The following is a 22,583-nucleotide window of genomic DNA, read 5'->3' as shown; positions in this document are numbered from 1 at the left end:
AGAATTCCGGAATTCCATTCCGCGGGAAAAATCGCATTTTAAATTCCCGCGGAAAAACTAGTATTTTGCAAGCATAATTAGCTTGCAGAATTGCTAGCGTTTTCCAAGCAATCTGGAGCATCGCTTGGAGAACTGATTGACAGGTTGGTCACACTTGTTGAAAATAGTGTTTGACGAGTGTGACCAACTTTTTACTATTGAGGCCGCCTATGCGGCCTCAATAGTAAAAGATAGAATGTAAAAAATAATAAAAAAATATTGTTATTCTCACCTTCCGACGTCCCGCGCAGCCTTCCCGCCTCTCTCCAGGCTCCCGGTCCCAGTAATCCTTTGCGACAATTACCGCGATGACGTCTGTTCCCGCGGGATCGTGACGTCTCGCGGTCATTCGCGATGACGTCGTGCGAATGACCGCGAGACTTCGCGATCCCACGAGAACGGACGTCATGGCTTGCAAAGGCTTACTGGTACCGGGAGCGTGGAGAGAGGCGGGAAGGCTGCGCGGGACGTCGGAAAGGGGAGAATAACATTATATTTTTTTTTAAATTCTAGTTTTTACAGGGATATGGTACCCAAAGCCCGGAGGACAGTCTCCTCTCCTCCGGACCGTGGGTACCATCCACAAATGTTCTGCTTAGGCCTGTTTCACACTTCCGTTTTTTCAAATCCGTCAAAATCCGTTGTTTTCCGTAAAAAAACGGATCCGCCATTTTTTGCAGGATCCGTTTTTTTGTCCCATAGACTTCCATTACGGTTACCGCGGATCCGTCAAAAAAACGGATCCGTTTTTAAAAAAACGGATCCGTTTGCATCAGTTTCCGTCAAAAAAACGGAAACGGATCCGTTTGGCGGACACAAAAACGGAAGTGTGAAACAGGCCTTACTTTTCGCATGGTGTGCACAGCCACATCCCGAAAGTAAGCAGAACAATGCATTCCTATGGGTGAGGGATCGCCGCGATTCCGCGAAATTAATGAGCATGCTGCGTTTTTTACCGCGAAGCAATTCCGCCGCAGTAAAAACTGCAGCATTAGCACAGCATTGCGGAATCCCATAGGAATGCATGAGATGCTTATTTTTCGCGTTTTCGCGGCAAAATCGCGCGATTAAAACCGCCGCGGAAACGCAAAAAAAAACGCCAAGTGTGAACTCAGCCTTATACTGCACAGGGTTTGGGGATGGAGAGGTAATATAATTATCACCAATCTCAGACCTAGCTGACATCATATCCCTTGGCCATGGTATCACCAGGCAATGACAAATGGTAGTATACAGTTACATGTAACAAAAACATATCCCCCGCAAGTGAGAGTACCTTGAGCTAACACAGGACATGCCAAGTGAGGAAGGGGGAAGGAGAACAGGAGAGGAGAGGTACCCCCATTTTCCCTGCTCTGTCCAGTTTTTTCAATAAAGTGATTTTTGCTAATAATTTGGATCTGGATGTCGTATTTGTGTGGTTGTTCCACACCTTCTTTCTCTATTGCATAAACGATGAATCCTTAGTTGTCCATTTTGTAAAACAGCATGTACTCACGGTTATTTAATTTTAGGATGCTGTTATATACTGCTGCTGTAATATTATTCTATATGAGACCTGTCGATCCCTATTCCGGTAGAGGCGACCTGAAGCGGCGGAATTGGCAGCTGTAGTACACCCGGGGTTGTGAAAGGCCCGAAAACGTGCCTGAAACTGGTGACGAAACAGCGGTTTGACCTTTTGTTAAGGGAGAAAAACGCTCTTCCCTCCTGTGGAGTTGGAGATGAGCTGATCTAATTTCTCTCCGAACAGGTGGCCACACTGGTATGGTAGCGAAGTTAAGGATTTTTTTGAAGCTGACAGGTCTATGTCTTGCAAGGCTCTGTTCAATGATTCTGACCAAGAAATTATGGCCTTGGCTACCCACGCTGCTGCGAACGAAGGAGAGAGAGTGCTCATCCTGATGCCTCAAACACTGAGCGAGCCAAGTTCTCAATGAGACGATCAGTGGGATCCTTAATAAACGGTGTTCCAAATTATTATGCAAAAAGAGTTTAGGAGTGATAAGGTTAGAATTTTTTTGTTTGTTATTTAAACTCATTGATGGTGATGTGTGTCAGGGCTCTCTATATCACTGAAAGCAATTGCAGATACCTGTGCAAACTAGTTTGGCAGGTGTGTCCAAATAAAGGCAAGACTACTTAAGAAGGCTGTTCCACATTATTAAGCAGCCTACATTTTTTGCCAAAATGGGAAAGAAAAAGGATGTGTCGGCTGCTGAGAAGCAACAAATTGTGGAGTATTTAGGTCAAGGCATGACTGCAATCAACATTGCCAAGACACTGTGATCATCGCACAATCAAGAAGTATGTAGCTGATTCCTAGCACACACGTGTGCGTGCCGATAAGGAAAAATTGAGGACTCTTTCCAACAGGCAATTGCGTCAGGTTAAAAGAGCAGCTGCAAAAATGCCTTGTCATAGCAGCAGACAAGTTTTTGAAGCTGCTTGTGCCTCCAACGTCTCCAGAACAAAAGATGCAGGGTCCTTCAGAGGTTTGCAGCTGTGCGTAAGCCATCCTGTCGACCACCTCTATCCACTGCACACAAGCAGAAACGGCTCCAGTGGGCCAAACGATACATGAAGACTGACTTCCAAACTGTTTTGTTCACCGATGAGTGCCGTGCAACGCTCGATGGTCCAGATGGATGGAGTGGAGGATGGCTGGTTGATGGACACCCCATGAAAACACGGCTAAGGCGCCAACAACAAGGAGGAGGTGGAGTAATGTTTTGGGCTGGAACCATGGGGAGAGAGATTGTCGGCCCCTTTAGGATCCCTGAAGGGGTAAAGATGAACTCCATAATCTATGTGGAGTTTCTAAAACAGCACTTCCTGCCATGGTTCAAGAGGAAGAACCGTGCTTTCCGCAGCAAGATCATTTTCATGCATGATAATGCACCGTCTCATGCTGCAAATAACACATCTGCATCTCTGGCTGCTATGGGCATAAAAGAGGACAAACTTATGGTGTGGCCACCATCTTCCCCTGACCTCAACCCCATTGAGAACCTCTGGAGCATCATCAAAAGGAATGTCTATGATGGCGGGAGGCAGTTCACATTTAAGCAACAGCTCTGGGAGGGTATTCTGTCCACATGGAAAACAATAGAAGCACAAACCATCCAAAAAATGACAAATTCAATGGACGAGAGAGTTCAGAAGCTTCTTTCGAACAAGGGGTCCTATGTGCAAATGTAACATCAACCAAAAATAAAGTTTTGACTTGAAAACTGTTTGATTTTATTTTGTAATAAGCTGATAATGCTTATAATTTCACAATTGACCATTTTTTTGTTCAAAATAAAAAGGTTGAAAACTCTGCTGTGCATAATAATTTGGAACATGTATTTTGAGTGTTTCTTATTTTTAAAAATACACTGTTTTCATAGGCATTTTGTTCAAAAACATTGCAATTATACTAGAATATTAGATGACTGGAAAATAACAATGACTGCAATTCATATAGGTAATTTAGAGAAAATATGAGAAAATATTTTTTGCATAATAATTTGGAACACAGTGTAGAAGAGCCACTAGGTACAGAAAGTAGAGTTTTCGTAGCCAAGCGTGACACAGGTGGATCCACCGTTGGGGATTCCGTCCATTTCTTACGGAGATCCGGGGCAAAAGCATACCTCGCCTCAAGTGCCTTCTGGCCCGAGAAACGTCTGTCCGGTCGTTCTCTGTGTCGTTGCACTATGTCCTCAAACTCAGGATGCGTGTAAAATAATCTATGAGGACACTTGACTCGCTTAAATGACACCTTATGGCCCAATGCCAGGGTGGAATCATCCTCAATCCCTAGAGTCTGGTTGACGGCTTCTATGAGACTGTCAACCGCTTCCTGACTACCCGGCGAATCTAGGTCGAGGGGTTCATCCGAGTCGTAGTCCGAGCCTTGCTCGCTATCGACTGCTGATGACGGACTGCGAGACGGAGAGCGAGAATCAGAGCTCATAGATGCAGAGGCGCCGGATGGACCGGGAGACGCCGTGTGGGTTCGTTTCCCCCGCGTCTGCCTAGAGTGAGAGCGGCCCCTGCAGTCCAGAGGCTCCTGTGAGGTAGAGGATCCCTCTAAGGCAGGCGAGCCACTGTCCCTGCCCCTATCTGGGGTCCGAAGGGATTCTATTGCCCTCGTAAGTGAAGCCATAGATTGCGACAGTGATAACGCCCATTCCGGGGGCCTTGGTACACTGGGCTCGGTTGCAGGGGAGGGCTCCTGGGCGCGATCGGACTCGCAGGCTTCGCATACTCGCTTGGTCTGCTCCTGCGGAAAAGGGGACCGACAGGACATGCATGCAGTGTATAAAAACGAGGGCGTCTTAGGTTTTCCTGACATGCTGTACCTGTCAGGCATCCGTGCTGAAAAAACCGCCAGGGGAGGGCGTTCTTCGTTTCTCCTAGTGTGGTCTCTCTGTGGGGCAGCACTTACCCCAGTACTGTGTCCCCTGTCCTAGACGTGCGAGGCGTCGCTTCATTCTGCGCGCCACAACTGCGGGCAGGCCCCCGGAAGAAAAAAGGGATCCTGGGGGCGGTACTTCCGTGTGCGGCCTAGCTTCGGCCTGAAGCCGGGGCCTAAATTTCTTTGGCGAACCGCCGGACCCCAGAATCAAGGCCGGGAACCGGATCCGACGCTGCCAGACGCGCCCATCTCTGCTGCCGCCCGGGAGAAGTTAAGGGCTCCAGCCCTGCGCCGCTGATGGAGCCCTCCCCGGCCATCCTCCTCCGTCCAGCTCAGGTAGAGGGGCCATATGAAAAAGGATGGTGCAAGCACCCTAACTCCATCTAACCCCTTGCAGGGGTGAGGAGTGGGACCATCCGCCGCCTTGCCGCACTGCAGTTTTAGCATTGGTGGGGCAGTGGGGGCCGCATGGACTACACTTGTGCCTCTGTGCAGCCTAGGATTTCAATACCCTAGGGTGGACAGGGCTAAGTCCGGCATCATGTCCCACGGTGCGGGAGGGGATACTTGGAAGGACACTCGCACGTGCTCGCCCGTTGTTGGTTTGGGGAGATCGGACCCTTTCAATAGGGTCCGTCGCCCGTATCTCACCTCCGTGGTCTGGCAATATCCCACGTTGCGGGAGAGGATACGTGGAGGGACACTCGCATATGCTCGCCCGTTGTTGGTTTGGGGAGATCAGACCCTTTCAATAGGGACGGTCTCCCCTGTCTCATCTTCATAGGGAAATAAAAAAAAAAAACCTGGAAACAGACCGATGTGTGCCTCCAACAGACACTAAGCAAAAAAACTGGTTTCCGCCTGAAATCGGGGCGAGGGTGTATATGGCGGAGGAGGAGCTAACCTCTTTTTTTCCCACTTGGTGTCAGCCTCCAGCCGGCAGTAGCATACACCCACAGTACCTGTGTCCCCCAATAAGGCGAAGGAGAAAAACGCAAAAGCGAAAGAGTGCTGCGGCATGAAGGGGGTTAAGCACACACACACAAAAAAACCCAAAAAAAACGTGAAAACAGAGCACAGGACTAAATCTACCAGAAGAATCCCTGTGCTCTAAATACTGTAGTAAAGGCAACTCTTAATTACCTTTCACATTTAGTGTTACATACCCTAAATCTAAAGCTTATGAGCAGCAAATAGATATTTTAGAAACTGTGAGACTCCTGCATTATCACCTTTAGTGTAGTAAACATAATTCCTTGCTCCCCGTGTTGCAGATATGGATCCATAAGATCTTCTATGAGATGCACCTCAGAACCCAGATTTCGTATCCTGTGCAATAATGAGGAGGAACATGCTTTGTGACTAGTTATGCTATGGAAGTAATTACAAAGATTTGGCTTTAATGAGGAATGAAATTCACGATGACAGACCTGGCCCTCAGCACAACGTAAAGGAAGACAGGGAACAACTCATCCATGGACCAGAGGAAACCTTCCTTGTGCGCTTCTTGTGCTTCCTGTGTGATCTCCTCAAAAGTTTGTTGGATAACCTTTAGTTTGTCTGCCGGTGTGAATGTAGTGCTGCAAAACAATAGAAAAGACAAATGTATTAATAACATGACAGAACTTGATGTCAACAATACTGGTGACATAGTTACCATCCAGTTCACAATACTGTATGACAGACATGGTACCTAATCTGCTGCAGGCTCTCCACAGCTGAAGCAAAACAGGAGTCTTTAGTGCTTGGTAAAACCTGTAAAGAAACAAATTCTTGTTTAGTGATCCATGCTAATCAAAGAATATCAGTATATCTAGACTTTTACAAATAGATATGTTAGCAGTTAAAAAGCTAATTGACAAAAACTTTCAACTATATACAGTACAGACCAAAAGTTTGGACACACCTCATTCAAAGAGTTTTCTTTATTTTCATGACTATGAAAATAGTAGATTCACTCTGAAGGCATCAAAACTATGAATCAACACATGTGGAATTATATAATTAACAAAAAAGTGTGAAACAACTGAAAATATGTCTTATATTCTAGGTTCTTCAAAGTAGCCACCTTTTGCTTTGATTACTGCTTTGCACACTCTTGGCATTCTCTTGATGGGCTTCAAGAGGTAGTCACCGGAAATGGTCTTCCAACAGTCTTGAAGGAGTTCCCAGAGATGCTTAGCACTTGTTGGCCCTTTTGCCTTCACTCTGTGGGGTCCAGCTCACCCCAAACCATCTTGATTGGGTTCAGGTCTGGTGACTGTGGAGGCCAGGTCATCTGGCGTAGCATCCCATCACCCTCCTTCTTGGTCAAATAGCCCTTACACAGCCTGGAGGTGTGTTTGGGGTCATTGTCCTGTTGAAAAATAAATGATGGTCCAACTAAACGCAAACCGTATGGAATAGCATGCCGCTGCAAGATGCTGTGGTAGCCATGCTGGTTCAGTATGCCTTCAATTTTGAATAAATCCCCAACAGTGTCACCAGCAAAGCACCCCCACACCATCACACCTCCTCCTCCATGCTTCACGGTGGGAATCGGGCATGTAGAGTCCATCAGTTCACCTTTTCTGCGTCGCACAAAGACATGGTGGTTGAAACCAAAGATCTCAAATTTGGACTCATCAGACCAAAGCACAGATTTCCACTGGTCTAATGTCCATTCCTTGTGTTCTTTAGCCCAAACAAGTCTCTTCTGCTTGTTGCCTGTCCTTAGCAGTGGTTTCCTAGCAGCTATTTTACCATGAAGGCCTGCTGCACAAAGTCTCCTCTTAACAGTTGTTGTAGAGATGTGTCTGCTGCTAGAACCCTGTGTGGCACTGACCTGGTCTCTAATCTGAGCTGCTGTTAACCTGTGATTTCTGAGGCTGATGACTCGGATGAACTTATCCTCCGCAGCAGAGGTGACTCTTGGTCTTCCTTTCCTGGTGCGGTCCTCATGTGAGCCAGTTTCTTTCTAGCGCTTGATGGTTTTTGCCACTGCACTTGGGGACACTTTCAAAGTTTTCCCAATTTTTGGTCTGACTGACATTCATTTCTTAAAGTAATGATGGCCACTCGTTTTTCTTTATTTAGCTGCTTATTTCTTGCCATAATACAAATTCTAACAGTCTATTCAGTAGGACTATCAGCTGTGTATCCACTAGACTTCTGCACAACACAACTGATGGTCCCAACCCCATTTATAAGGCAAGAAATCCTACTTATTAAACCTGACAGGGCACACCTGTGAAGTTAAAACAATTTCCGGTGACTACTTCTTGATGCTCATCAAGAGAATGCCAAGAGTGTGCAAAGCAGTAATCAAAGCAAAAGGTGGCTACTTTAAAGAACCTAGAATATAAGATATATTTTCAGTTGTTTCACACTTTTTTGCTAATTATATAATTCCACATGTGTTAATTCATAGTTTCGATGCCTTCACAGTGAATCTACAATTTTCATAGCATGAAAATAAAGAAAATACTTTGAATGAGAAGGTGTGTCCAAACTTTTGTTCTGTACTGTATATTCAAGATACAACAATGGAGGTGACCCTGATGTCTAGCAAACATTAGCGTCACTGAAAACAAAAGTGCAAAAAATTTGGCAAAAGATGATGCAATGATCATGTTTGCTGCTTTGCATAACAATAACAATAGGGCAGAGGCTTTGCGATGAAAACTCCATGACAGAAAAGTCATGATTTGGACCAGTAATGTTAATGTATGTGCTTGTTTATACTTTATGACATGTTAATAAACAATATTAATAAGTGAGTAAAAATATTTGACATTTTATTTTTGTCATCTCCATACCTTCTTATTTTCACCCAAGAAATTAATACTGGTTGGCCAGAATTTTCTGCAAAATGGAATTAAAGAATATAAAAATAATTTTAAACATCTTCAATTTTTTATTACTGGTATGATTAAACATATAACAATGAGTAAATGAAGTAATTGTTTTGTAAGAATGCAAGTTATAGCTACAATCTATTTGACAAATTCCCAGTGACAAAAAAAAAAAAAAAAAAAAAAAAAGGAACAGGAGACCATGCAAACCGAAAATGTGTGTCATGTTACAGACACCAGGTAAAACGAATCTAACAACAATCCTACATAGCCGACAAATCCTAACTTAATACATTAATGTACACCACTTGTCCACCCAAGACCTTTCTAGCGATTTAGTACTAGTGATGAGCGAGTATACTCGTTGCTCGGGTGTCCTCAGAGTATTTTGGCGTGCTCGGAGATTTACTTTGTGTCGAAGCAACTGCATGATTTGCGACTGCTAGACATCCTGAATACATGTGGGGATTCCCTAACAAACAGGCATTCCTAACATGTATTCAGGCTGTCCAGCAGCTGCGTCGACACAAATTAAATCTCCGAGCAATACTCGGAGGACACCCGAGCATGCTTGGGGAAACCCGAGCAACAAGTATACTCGCTCATCATTATTTAGTATAAATAATAAGTCAGATATAGCAGAAGGTTTATTCTACGATTGTCTTTCTTATAAGTAAAGAAAGACAAACCCTAAAGTTAAATACATTTATTCATCTGGAGCCTGCAGATATTGTACTCTGGTAGGAACAGTGACGGACTTTTCTGTTTTTGCAGTCTCTAGTGTTACTTACTCTTGTACTCCCAGGAAGGCAAGGAGTGCAGTGTCTGGTTGTTTGTTCAGCCGGAGGACACATTCCCAATAGGCATCTTCTTCCTTCTCATGTTCCAGGGCATAAAGCATAAACAAGGGAGGGTATAGTCTGGGTAGCAGCACAGGTAGGAGAAGTCCTGAGCTAGTCACCACATACCTAGAGAAAACAGAAAACATGAAGAGCCCGTTACCATTGCCATCCATATCCTAATGTCGTAAAACCACACCAGAGTGTGTCCTTCACTGTAATAATGAACAGGAGTAGGACAAAACTGAATCCTGATCAAATAATCACTAGGTCTTACCAGAATATAGTACACTCCCTGACAGAAGTTATGTCGCTTATCCATGTTATGTAAATAAAAGCTTATAACCAGACGTTAAATTCATCCATTGGTTGTATAAATTATTCTTTTGAAAGCTGAAACCCTCCGAAATGTGGTTTAGGTTAAGAAAATAAATTGCCATCAATGCAGAAATATTGATCATTTAATGGACACAGAATGGTCAGATTTTGTCAAGACAAAAGTTTAGTCGGCCACAGAAAGTAATGTGATATTCAAACAAGTAATTAACTTAAAATACAAATATATGTTGCATAACATTGGTGAATGAAGTTGTGGTGCTATTAGAGTCATATTTAATATTTAGTGTGACCTTCCATGAGCTTGAAGGACTGCATCCATGCGGTTCAACAATGATTCATACAATTTATTAATGAAGTCATCAGGAATAGCAACGAATGCAGTCTTACATGCCTCCCAGAGTTCATCTAGATTCTTTGGTTTTGTCTTCCAAGCTTCCTCTTTCATCATACCCCAAATATGCTCAACGATGTTCATGTCTGGTGACTTGGCTGGCCAGTCCTTGAGCACCTTGATCTTTTTTTGTCTGAAGGAAGTTTGTTGTAGAGATGGATGTATGAGATGGAGCGCCATCCTGCTGCAGAATTTGACCCCTTTTATGATTTGGAACATAAGAGGTAGCTAATACTTCTTGATATTTTAGGCTGCCTTCCACCTTGCAAATGATTCGCACACCCCCATACTGAATGTAACCCCAGACCATGATCTTTCCACCACCAAATTTAACGGTTTTCTGGGTGTATTTTGGATCCATACGGGCTCCAGTAGGTCTCCTGCAGTATTTGCGGCGGCTGTGGTGTAATTCTACTGAAGATTCATCAGAGAAATCCACCTTCTGCCACTTTTCCAGCGTCCATCTGTTTAGTAGGCTGTAGGACTTTGCAAATGCCACACGGTTTTTTATTTGCCTTTTGTTTAGTGCTGGCTTCTGGGCACTGATTCGACCATGGAGGCCATTTCGAGACAGAATCCTACAAACTGTTCTAGTTGACACAGGGACTTGAGGTGACCAGGCCTGTTGGAGCTCTGCTGCAGTGGAAAAGAGGCTTGCTTTGGATTTTCTAACCAACAAACGTTCCTTCTGAGCAGTTGTCTGCCGGACCTGGGCTTGTCAAACACATCTCCAGCCTCTTCAAATCTTTTTTTTAATTCTTTGTACTTGACGCAGAGACACATTAAAGGTGCCAGTCACCTGTGCAGTGGATCTGGTCTTCAGCCTTTTGATAATCCAGGCTTTGGTCGCAGGGTGGATTTTTGGCATGATGTCAGAGCTCAAGTGAAGGTCTGGGGTGCTGGGTTTCTTTTTATACACACCCACTAATTAACCGATCATTTACTGAGCACATGTGAGGATGTAAACTAGGATTGGGTGCATTATATGACCAGGCGACAAAACTTTTGTCTTGCCAAAATCTGACCATTCTGTGTCCATTAAATGATCAATATTTCTGCATTGATGCCAATTTATTTTCTTAACCTAAACCACATTTTGGAGGGTTTCAGCTTTCAAAAGAATAATTTATACAACCATTGGATGAATTTAACGTCAGGTTATAAGCTTTTATTTACATAACATGGATAAGCGACATACACTCCCTGACAGAAGTTAATAGTATATGCAAAAAAAAGATGTTGAAAAATTTCTGATGCTTCAAACCTTAAAGGGAACCCGTCGAGTCAAATACCACCATGGTTACTTACCGGTAGCCGATTTTTCCGGAACCCATGAGAGCACACCTGAGAGAGGGATCCGCCCCACTAGGACAGGAACCTACTGAGATATAAGGGGCAGCACCTCTCCCCCGCTTCAGTTGGGTTACAGAGCATTGAGAGGACTTCCCGGTTAGCACATGTTAATCCAACACCACATCACACAAAAGCACCCTACTAAACGTGCACACCCATATGGTGAAAAGGGGGGGGGGGGGGGGGAATATATGGGTGCTGTCATGGTTTCCGGAAAAACCGGCTACCGGTAAGTAACCATGGTGGTTTTCCCTTCACCCATGACAGCACACCTGAGAGACTTTTGGAGACTTTGAAACACCTTAGGGAGGGACCACCGCTTGCAGCACCCTTCTACCAAAGGATAAGTCAGCAGAGGAGGATAGATTTAATCTATAGTGCTTAAAAAATGTTGATGGTGAGGCCCAGGTAGCAGCCTTACAAATCTGCTCAATCGATACCTCTGCTTTTTCAGCCCAGGAAGTCGCCACGGCTCTGGTGGAATGAGCCTTAATGCCGTCAGGAATTGGGTTACCACTAGCTGAGTAGACTACACTAATGGCCTCCCTAATCCATCTACAGTGGGGAAAAAAAGTATTTAGTCAGTCAGCAATAGTGCAAGTTCCACCACTTAAAAAGATGAGAGGCGTCTGTAATTTACATCATAGGTAGACCTCAACTATGGGTGACAAACTGAGAAAAAAAAATCCAGAAAATCACATTGTCTGTTTTTTTTTCATTTTATTTGCATATTATGGTGGAAAATAAGTATTTGGTCAGAAACAAGCAATCAAGATTTCTGGCTCTCACAGACCTGTAACTTCTTCTTTAAGAGTCTCCTCTTTCCTCCACTCATTACCTGTAGTAATGGCACCTGTTTAAACTTGTTATCAGTATAAAAAGACACCTGTGCACACCCTCAAACAGTCTGACTCCAAACTCCACTATGGTGAAGACCAAAGAGCTGTCAAAGGACACCAGAAACAAAATTGTAGCCCTGCACCAGGCTGGGAAGACTGAATCTGCAATAGCCAACCAGCTAGGAGTGAAGAAATCAACTGTGGGAGCAATAATTAGAAAATGGAAGACATACAAGACCACTGATAATCTCCCTCGATCTGGTGCTCCACGCAAAATCCCACCCCGTGGGGTCAGAATGATCACAAGAACGGTGAGCAAAAATCCCAGAACCACGCGGGGGGACCTAGTGAATGAACTGCAGAGAGCTGGGACCAATGTAACAAGGCCTACCATAAGTAACACACTACGCCACCATGGACTCAGATCCTGCAGTGCCAGACGTGTCCCACTGCTTAAGCCTGTACATGTCCGGGCCCGTCTGAAGTTTGCTAGAGAGCATTTGGATGATCCAGAGGAGTTTTGGGAGAATGTCCTATGGTCTGATGAAACCAAACTGGAACTGTTTGGTAGAAACACAACTTGTCGTGTTTGGAGGAAAAAGAATACTGAGTTGCATCCATCAAACACCATACCTACTGTAAAGCATGGTGGTGGAAACATCATGCTTTGGGGCTGTTTCTCTGCAAAGGGGCCAGGACGACTGATCCGGGTACATGAAAGAATGAATGGGGCCATATATCGTGAGATTTTGAGTGCAAACCTCCTTCCATCAGCAAGGGCATTGAAGATGAAACGTGGCTGGGTCTTTCAACATGACAATGATCCAAAGCACACCGCCAGGGCAACGAAGGAGTGGCTTTGTAAGAAGCATTTCAAGGTCCTGGAGTGGCCTAGCCAGTCTCCAGATCTCAACCCTATAGAAAACCTTTGGAGGGAGTTGAAAGCCCGGGTTGCCAAGCGAAAAGCCAAAAACATCACTGCTCTAGAGGAGATCTGCATGGAGGAATGGGCCAACATACCAACAACAGTGTGTGGCAACCTTGTGAAGACTTACAGAAAACGTTTGACCTCTGTCATTGCCAACAAAGGATATATCACAAAGTATTGAGATGAAATTTTGTTTCTGACCAAATACTTATTTTCCACCATAATATGCAAATAAAATGAAAAAAAAAGCAGACAATGTGATTTTCTGGATTTTTTTTTCTCAGTTTGTCTCCCATAGTTGAGGTCTACCTATGATGTAAATTACAGACGCCTCTCATCTTTTTAAGTGGTGGAACTTGCACTATTGCTGACTGACTAAATACTTTTTTTCCCCACTGTAGCAATAGTCCCTTTTGAAAACCCATAGCTTTTCCTGGCACCCTGAAAAGCTACGAATAGGGACTGGGACCTCCTCCACTGGCTGGTGATAGATATGTATTCTAGCAGGGTTCTCTTAACGTCCAAACTATGGAACTTTTCTTCCCCTAGATTTTTTGGATTATCGCAGAAGGATGGAAGGATAATCTCCTGAAACCGATGGAAATCTGACGCTACCTTAGGCAGATAAGCGGGGTGTGTTCTTAACACCACCCTGTCCTGAAAAACTTGTGTGTAGAGTGGGTTCACTGAGAGAGCCTGCAGGTCGCTTATTCTACGGGCTGATGTAAGGGCCACTAAAATGATTGCTTTTAGGGTCAGAAATTTTATGGGGAGCTGATGTAATGGCTCATATGGTTCTTTTGTAAGGGCCTCTAGTACTAGGTGTAAATCTCAGGGAGCTATCCTGGGTATTGGAATAGGTTTAGCCCTGTGACATGATTTGATGAATCTGGCTATCCATCTATTTGCTGCCAAGTTGCAGTTATAGAGCGCCCCTAGTGCCGATACCTGAACCTTAAGCGTATTTACTGCTAACCCCAGCTGTAATCCTGCTTGTAAAAACTCCAGGATGGCACTAATCGGGGGTTCTTGTTCTAACGGCTTACCTAGGAACTGTAGGAATTTATTCCATGTTCTGCCGTAGATATTAGTCGTCCCAGGTTTCCTACTTTTAAACAGGGTGGCCACCAACCCAGGAGAGAAACCTTTACTCCTTAAAAGTGACCTTTCAAATTCCACGCCGTCCGATGGAATCCCTTGACTTGCGCGTGGAATATCGGGCCCTGGGCTAGAAGCTCCGGGATTTCTGGCAGAACCCATGGATCGGAGAGGGACATTCTCCGCAGTAGAGCAAACCAGGGCCTTTTTGGCCAAAATGGGGCTATTAGAATTACTCTGGCCTGATTGCTCCTGATCTTCTTGACCACTGTTGGGATCAGAGCGACTGGGGGGAACGCATAGGCCAGCTTGAAGTCCCACTGAATGTGCAAAGTGTCCACTGCCCATGGATCCTCCCTCGGGTTTAGAGAGCAAAACCTTTGTGTTTGCCTGTTGTGTTTGTTGGCAAAGAGGTCTATCACTGGTTCCCCCCAAAGCTGCGTTATTTTTTGAAAAATGGACCGATTTAGGACCTATTCTCCCTGCCTCAGAGTATTGCGGCTTAGGAAATCGGCCTCTATGTTTTCTGCCCCTTTTATGTGTAAGGCTGTTAAGGAGTGTAAGTGTTGCTCCGCCTTGCCCAGGATGTCGTCTGCTGCTTTCATTAGGGAGTGTGCTCTTGTCCCTCCTTGGTGGTTGATGTATGCCACCGTCACCTTGTTGTCCGACATGATGCGGACATTGCGACCCCTGAGTAGGGGAAAAAAGTGGGTTAGGGCTTTGTTCACTGCCCACAATTCTCTCAGATTGGAGGATGCCCTCCTTTCTTGAGGTGTCCAGGACCCCTGGCCTACGTGACCCCTTAGGTGTGCCCCCCACCCCAAGGAGCTTGCTTCCGTTAGAATCACGACTGTCACTTGTTTGTCCCTGGTTATTCCTGTGTCCAAGTTTGTACTGTCCAGCCACCAGTTGAGAGAGTCTCTGGTCTCTAATGAAAGCTCTAGACCTCCTTCTAAATGCCCTCTTAGCGATCTTTCTGCTGCTAATATCTCCCATTGGAGTTGACGGGTGTGAAATTGAGCCCATCTGACTGCCGGAATACAGGACGTCAGGGTGCCTAGTAGAGACATCGCTTTCCTCAACGTCATCCGAGGTTGGTTTCGGGCAGACAAGGCCATATTCCGCACCTTCTCTATTTTGGCCTCCGGAAGCAGACACACCTGCTGTTCTGAGTCCAGGATAAATCCTAGGAAGGTCTGTTGCTTTAGGGGTTGTAGTTTTGACTCCTTGAAATTTATTATCCACCCTAATTCTTGTAAGGTGTCGGTCACCTGGCTTAACTGCGTAGTACATTGGTTCTCTGAGTTGCCCACTATGAGGAAATCGTCCAGGTAGGGTATTATGACTATCATGAATCCGGAGGAAAGCTGTTTCCTCCGCTATGACCTTGGTGAAAACTCTCGGGGCTATGGATATACCAAACGGGAGAGCTCTGAACTGGAAATGCTTCAGTACGCCTTGGATATAAAGCGCTACCCTCAAGTATTTTTGGTAATCTGGATGGATAGGGATATGATAATATGCGTCCTTCAGATCGACTACAGCCATAAAGCAATCTTGATGTAGTAGCTTTATGGCCGTGGTCACCGACTCCATTTTGAAGGTCTGATTCCCTATCCACCGATTGAGTCCTCTGAGGTTTATAATTGTCCTGAACGATTGGTCCGGTTTCTTGATCAAAAAAAGTGGTGAATAGAAACCTCTTCCCTTCTGTGTGTCTGGGACTTCATAAAGGACCTGTTTTGTTTATCAGGTGCAGGATCTCCGCTTCCAAGGCCAACCGTTCTTCGGCCGCTTTTCTGATAGGGGTAACCACGAACACGGCTTTTGGCTGGTGAACAAAGGGGATTCTCAGGCCTTCTCTTAAGACGCCTAAGATCCAGGTATTGGAGGAGATCTTTTCCCAGGCCTGGGAAAAGAGTGCCAATCTCCCCCCTACTGGAATACTGGCGTCATTGTGATTTTTTTGAGGTGGAGACCCCCACCAAACATAAATCCTGACTCTTTTTTCCTTTGGTCCTCCCATCTCCTTCTGTCGGCCAGAGGACGCCCCCTATTGAATCTACCGCCCCTCCGAAAGGGCCGTCTTCTCTGCTCTGTCGGGAACCTGGGGAAGCCTTTTTTCCTACCGCTTGCCTTTTCCAGGATATCATCTAGGTTCTTCCCGAATAAGAACCGACCATCACAGGGAAGGGAGCACAGTTTAGCCTTAGACTGCAGGTCACCTGGACAGCCTTTAAGCCAAAGTGCACGTCTAGCAGCATTTGATAATCCTGCCGCCCTAGCCCTCAACCACATAGAATCTGCCGAGGTGTCTGCTAAAAAGGCGGCCGCCCCATGCAAGAGATACATATCCGCCAATATCTTCTCTCTTGGGACCCTTGATGCTAGCTTTTCTTCCAACTGCTGCAGCCAGACCATCAGGGAGCGGGCCGTGCAGGTGCCCGCTATCGCCGGCTTTAATCCTCCCGCTGTCGCTTCCCATGCGTGCCTCAGATATGAGTCCGCTTTCTTGTCTAGCGTGTCTCTAAGAACCCCTGACTCTTCCAGGGGCAGGGCCGATTTCTTAGAAGACCTGGATACCGCTGCGTCTATTTTTGGGACTTTGTCCCATATTTCCGCATCCTTGTGCTCAAAGGGGTATCGCCTCTTAGAGGTGGAGGGAAGAGCCCCTGATTTTTCAGGTTTCCTCCACTCTCTCTCAATAAGCGCCTGGATTTTTTCGTTCACTGTAAAGGTCCGTTTTTTCCTCTCCTGGAGCCCCCCAAACATAACGTCTTCTAGGGTTTTTGTCGTTTTCTCTTCCTGTAGGCCCATCGTTGTTCTGATGGCCTTTAGGAGAGTGTCTGTGTCTTCCACCGGAAAACATGGCTTACCCCGTATTGCTGTCTGAGGAGTCTGAGGAGGACGCCTGTTATGATTGAGACGAGGCCGAAGAGGAATTTGAGGGAGAACTAGGGGGATTCTTCCTACCTTTTCTCCCTTTTTTTCAATAGGGTCATAATTGAACCCTCCATTTCCGACCTAAGGGCCGATATCAAATTAGCCGCAAAATTAGGCGCTTCCTCCGCCATGGTTCGCTGAATACAACTGGCGCAGAGGTCTTTCTGCCAGTCTCTTGCTAGGGCTGTTTTACATATTGCAGAGTCCCTATTATTCTTCTTGCTTCCTGCTTTTTTGGGCATTTCCAACGGGGTCAAACATACACAGAGAAACCCTATTAACATAAATGCTAGCATTCATGAAGATCACTCACCACCCGTAATCAAGGGTACCAGACTATGAGGCTGCATCGGAGCATGTGACCTGTGCTCTCTGGATCTTGAGGATTCTCCCGACGTGCGGCTGCTGCTTGAACAGCTTCCGTGTTTGCAGCCGGAGGTCTGTGAGGGCAGCAGAGACAAGGATCTCTCCTGCTCTGACTCCATACTTGCACCGTCTGCCCCGCCGCTGCTCCTCCTTTAAATATGCCACCGTCCTGGTGAGTGGCCCGTTCAGCTGCCTCCCCTCCCCCTGCGATCGCCGGCCGACTGCTTCAGAAAGCCGGCCGGCGTCGCACCCGGCTCCATGACACCGTCGCCTGGAGCTGACGTCAGCCGGCGAGGCCACAATCCTTTGCGCCGCTGATGTCAGCGGCCGGAAGATGCCCGTGTCTCTCCCTGTCAGACGCCTCGGGGATCGAGATGCGGGTGCGCGCGAGGGGAGGGCGGCGCGGTGGGGGCTCCCCAGAGCCACCGGGATCCCACCTGCGCCCACATGAACCCGGAGCCCCGGAGGGCCCGGGGACTGTGCCTCCAGCATCCGACGCTACAGGTAAGATACCTGTTCTTCCCGCGCCGGGATGGAGCCGGGTCCATTTTTTTTTCTTCTTTTTCCTTTCTTTCACTTCGCCCATGACAGGAAACCGCCAACAGTGGGACTCTTTTACAGGACAGGAACCCAACTGAAGCGGGTGAGAGGTGCCGCCCCTTATATCTCAGTAGGTTCCTGTCCTGGCGGGGTGGATCCCTCTCTCAGGTGTGCTGTCATGGGTGAAGGGAAAAATGCTATTAACCTGTAGATATGGTGCTTATCTGCAGTTAACCGAAGCACTGAGAGCCCCACTGGTGGGAGAAAATGAATTTAATACCTCCCAGCACAGTTTGGCTTGTCACAGGATAGGCGCTGTTGAGGTTTCACTCACCATTCTGTGTATAGAGAGCTGTGGCTGTAGAAAGGCCCCCGGCATTGACTGATATCAGTCTGTAATGCCTGTTGTCAGCCAGTGCCGGGGACACGGTTACAGCCTTCAATTCTATACACAGGACGGTGACAAACTGTGCCAGCACCACCAGTGACCTTAAGCCGTATATGAGAGTATACCAACGTCAATCCAAAGAATATACCCAATAAGTGGCTCAGAGAAATTGATTTTACGGTGAGTACACAATAATCCAGGTTTCTCGTTCAACTCATTGGGGTACACAGGATCATTGAATGCCATAAAGCAGTGCCTGAGAGGGAAACCGACAGGACAGACCAAACCTCACGCACCAGCCGCCTAGAGATGCGCTACCGCCGCCTGCAAGAGTCGTCTTCCGAGGCTTGCATCTGCTGAGGCCTGAGTGTGAATGCTGTGGTGCAGTGTTCCCCAACTCCAGTCCTCAAGAGCCACCAACAGGTCAAGTTTTAAGGATTTTCTTAGTATCGCCCACGTGGTGGAATTATTGACTGTGCAGGTGAGCAGATCTCACCTGTGCAATTTTAAGGGAAATCCTGAAAACATGAAATGTTGGTGGCTCTTGAGGACTGGAGTTGGGGAACACTGCTGTAGTGCTTTGAGGTGTGCAGACTGGACCAAGTCACAGTCTTGCAAACTTGTTTCACCGACGCCTGGTGTCGAATGGCCCAGGAGGCCCCCACCGAACAAGTGGAGTGTGCCTTAATCCCCGCTGGGATAGGCTGGTCTCTGAGACGAAGAAAAAATCCTCCAGTAAATTCATATAAAAATATATTTTTTATTGAACCATGTCTAAGAATATTAAAAAAGGGATGAAAACACACAGAAAAAATGAAAAAACAAGCAAACACTGAGCAGAAGGATGGGTTACATCCAATGGTAATAACAATCACATGATAATAATTATTACATAAAGGCTCGCAAAAAAAGTCCCTTAATAAAAATGAAAGTAAAGTACCTCGTATTAGCCAAAGAAATAAAAAGTGCAAGCGAATAGGGACTTCAACACATTCTGCAGGACTAAACTGGGTCATTCCTGTTTCTTTTTTTAAATCAGATTATTTTTTATTAAAGTTTTAACTTACAAAATTGAGACAAGGCACACACAGTTTTAACATACATATTTGAGACATACCTCTTATACACAACCCAACCCCCCCACTATCAAATTATAATATAAGCGTGGGTCCCTTAGAATGTGACCTATAAATGTATAGTAGAAAAAAAGAGAGAAACACACAAACCCCCCCCCCCCCCCCCAAAAAAAAAAAAAAAATTTTTTTAAGGGGGACAATATGAAACAAGATAAGACTTGTACAGCATAAAACTATGAACAGTCAGGCACATAGTATAAAATGAGCAATAGACATATTCTTGAAACCTATTCATAAAGCACGAGATCATATGGAACCAAGAGGGAGTAAGGGGAACCATAATTAACGAAGCATAGGGAACAGATTCTCCAGCAGCAAAATTTGGGATGGCAAACCTGGGGTGTTAAGCCAGGGGCTCCAGATTTTATCAAATTTTCCGATAGCTTTTCTTTTAATATACACTCCTTTTTCCAGCCTTATAGAACTATTGACTCTATTAATAAACTCCTCCACCGTCGGGGTACAGATTGCTTCCAGTGCAAGGCAATAGTTTTCCGTGCTATATATAGAATTCTAGCCGTACCGATCGCCAGCAGGTCTTCCACAGGAACATCCGGTATAATACCCAGCACACAGTCCTTTGGATCAGGGAGCAATCTTGTACCATAAACTCTTGCCAACATATTCAGAACATTATTCCAGAACCGTCCAAGCCGAGGACACTCCCAGAACATATGTATAAGGTGTGCATCAGGTAGACTACATCGGGGGCAGCACGAGTCACTCCTTATCGCAATTTTGTGCAGGAACGCTGGCGTTTTATATTTCCTATGTATTGGATACACCTGCGATAATCTCTGGGCCTCAGATAGCGAAAGACAGCGCACTGAACTCAACACATAGTCCCACTGATCATCTGAGAGCAGGCCAACATCCTCCTCCCATCTAGCTTTGGTGCAAAGGGGGTACTTATCGTGGAATGCATTGAGAAGTATTCTATAGATGGAGGAAATCAAGTTCTCTTCTGGAGCCCAAGCCCCACACTAACATTGTCAAGGGATTAGGGTCTATACTAAGATCTCTAGTTTTGATTTGAGCTGCATACGCATGCCGGAGCTGTAAAAATCTGTAGAAAAACCTATGGGGAATGTCAGATTCAGTGCACAGTTGTTCAAGCTGTTTTAATGTATTTATTAGACTGGGAGGTGAAGGGGGTGATGACTGAGGCACACATTCAATCAGAGCACCCTTCTAAAGTTTGAAATTCCAGAAGACTAGGATTATGCCACAATGGTGTAAACAAAGAGCAATCAGAACCACCCAACGGGTGCTTTACTCTATCCTAAACCTTATAGATCATGGCCAGAGTTGGAGCTTGAGATAATTTGTTTCCCCCTCCCCGGGCGTCTACCATATACATTGGTACTCTCCAGGGGCTATTCTGAATTGCCAGTCGCCCATTTTTCTCCAGTGCACCACAATGATCCCAACCCTTCAGTTGCTGAATCTGAGCTGCCAGATAGTACATCCAAGCATTCGGGACAGCCAGCCCCCCATTTGTGGATTCGAGCCTGCTTTTTTTTTTCCAAAGTAATTGTCTGAATAACCTATGAGCTCTCTGAAAGCACCATGCCGGGATCCACACCGGGGAGTTGTGAAGTATATAGAGCCGTTGGGGCATTAAAACCATTTACTCTCACAACAACTAATAGGGGAAGTCTACACCATGCATCAATTTTAGTTACAAAGCTATTTAACAGGAGTGTCAGTTTAAGAGGCACATAGTCAACAGGTTTAGCTGTAACATTCATCCCCAGATACTTAAATTCCGTTACCAGTTTAATATTGGTTTCCTCTAACCTCTGCGTGTGTACACACGAGGTCTATAGGCATAAGTACCGATTTGTTCCAATTTATAAGGAGGCCCGACCACTTACCAAATTCTTCAAGGATAGCCATAACTGGTCTAATAGAGGAAGAGGCATCCCCCAGATACAGAAGCATGTCGTCCGCATAGAGCGAGATGCGTTCTTCCAAGTCCCCCACCCTAAATCCCCGCACTTCCTTAGAGGCCCTAATAATACCTGCTAAGGGTTCAATAGCGGTGGCAAATAGGAGGGGTGACAGAGGACATCCGTCTTGTTCCCCTCCCCATCACCACCACCCCAGACAACTCACCATTGACCCTAATCCTGGCTGACGGACCATTATAGAGTAGCTTAATGAGGGCCAAGAACTTAGGGCCAAACCCCATTCTTTCTAAAATCTTCCAAAGATAACTCCACTCAACCGTATCAAAGGCCTTAGCTGCGTTGAGCGATAGCACCGCCTTGGCCGCCCGCCTCAGGAGAACTTATCTGCATATTGAGGAACAACCGACGCAAATTAATGGCAGTAAACTTCCCCAGCATGAACCCTGACTGATCCTCATGAATAAGCCCAGCAATAACCTTAGCCAGTCTGACCGAGAGAACTTTGGCAAGAATTTTAACAACCGTCTGGAGTAGAAAAATGGGCCTGTAAGATTCAGGATGGAGGGGATCCTTACCCTGCTTAAGGATGACCACTATAATAGCCTCTAGCATGGACGGAGGGAGCTGTCCCGTATCACTTGCAGATTGAAAGACTTTTAGCAGCAGAGGCAAATTTCACCAGGAATACTGTTCGACCCTGGGGTCTGCTCATTCGAAAACCCTGAAAGCGCATACTCCAGCTCCTCAATCGTCAGGGGCCTATCCAACTCCTCAACTGCCTGCTTAAAAAGTTTAGGAAATTTTATCTTAGACAGATATGTGTCCATTTCTCCCTCGCAAGGTGGGGCCCTAGAAGCATACAGTTCAGAATAGTACTCTTTAAACTCTGCTAAGATGTCCTTATTTTCTGTGATAGTTTCCCCCTCTGTATTATGTAAACTCGATATATGGGCCAAGCCCTCCTGTGCCTTAATAACAGAAGCAAATAGGTGTCCCGTCCTTCTCCCGCCTTAAAGAACTTCTGCTTATAGAAAAAATGTTTATGCTCAGCTTTGTCAAGTAAATGGTCCGAGTATACTTTCTAAGCCTCTTCCCACTGCCTCCTACTGGAGTCTGATGGTGTAGTAGTAAATTCAAGTTCATATTTATCTACCTCTTCACGAAGGAAGGTTGCCAACCTTCTGGATTTGGACTTAAATTGGTAAATTTCTTTTGAAAGAACCCCTCTACAAA

The 22,583-nt window shown here is 45.7% G+C and overlaps 1 protein-coding gene across 3 annotated transcripts in view; it reads right to left on the bottom strand.

Annotated features, from left to right (window-relative positions):
- The window catches only part of ALS2 (alsin Rho guanine nucleotide exchange factor ALS2), a 186,078-nt gene that overhangs the window by 9,434 nt on the left and 154,061 nt on the right, over positions 1-22,583 (bottom strand). For all 3 annotated transcript variants that reach the window (XM_073551524.1, XM_073551523.1, XM_073551525.1), the window contains exons 29-33: positions 9,069-9,245; positions 8,242-8,287; positions 6,138-6,199; positions 5,875-6,024; positions 5,677-5,773 (exon numbers count right to left, since the gene is read on the bottom strand). In XM_073551524.1, the coding sequence (XP_073407625.1) occupies positions 5,677-5,773; positions 5,875-6,024; positions 6,138-6,199; positions 8,242-8,287; positions 9,069-9,245 (532 nt within the window). The remainder of the gene's footprint in view (positions 1-5,676; positions 5,774-5,874; positions 6,025-6,137; positions 6,200-8,241; positions 8,288-9,068; positions 9,246-22,583) is intronic.

This window comes from Dendrobates tinctorius, unplaced genomic scaffold (genome assembly GCF_039654945.1).
Source record: "Dendrobates tinctorius isolate UK_male_01 unplaced genomic scaffold, ASM3965494v1 ptg000177l, whole genome shotgun sequence".
In the NCBI taxonomy this organism is placed as follows: domain Eukaryota; kingdom Metazoa; phylum Chordata; class Amphibia; order Anura; family Dendrobatidae; genus Dendrobates; species Dendrobates tinctorius.
Note: the sequence above shows the minus strand (reverse complement) of the source record. Positions and strands in the feature narration are given on the sequence as shown.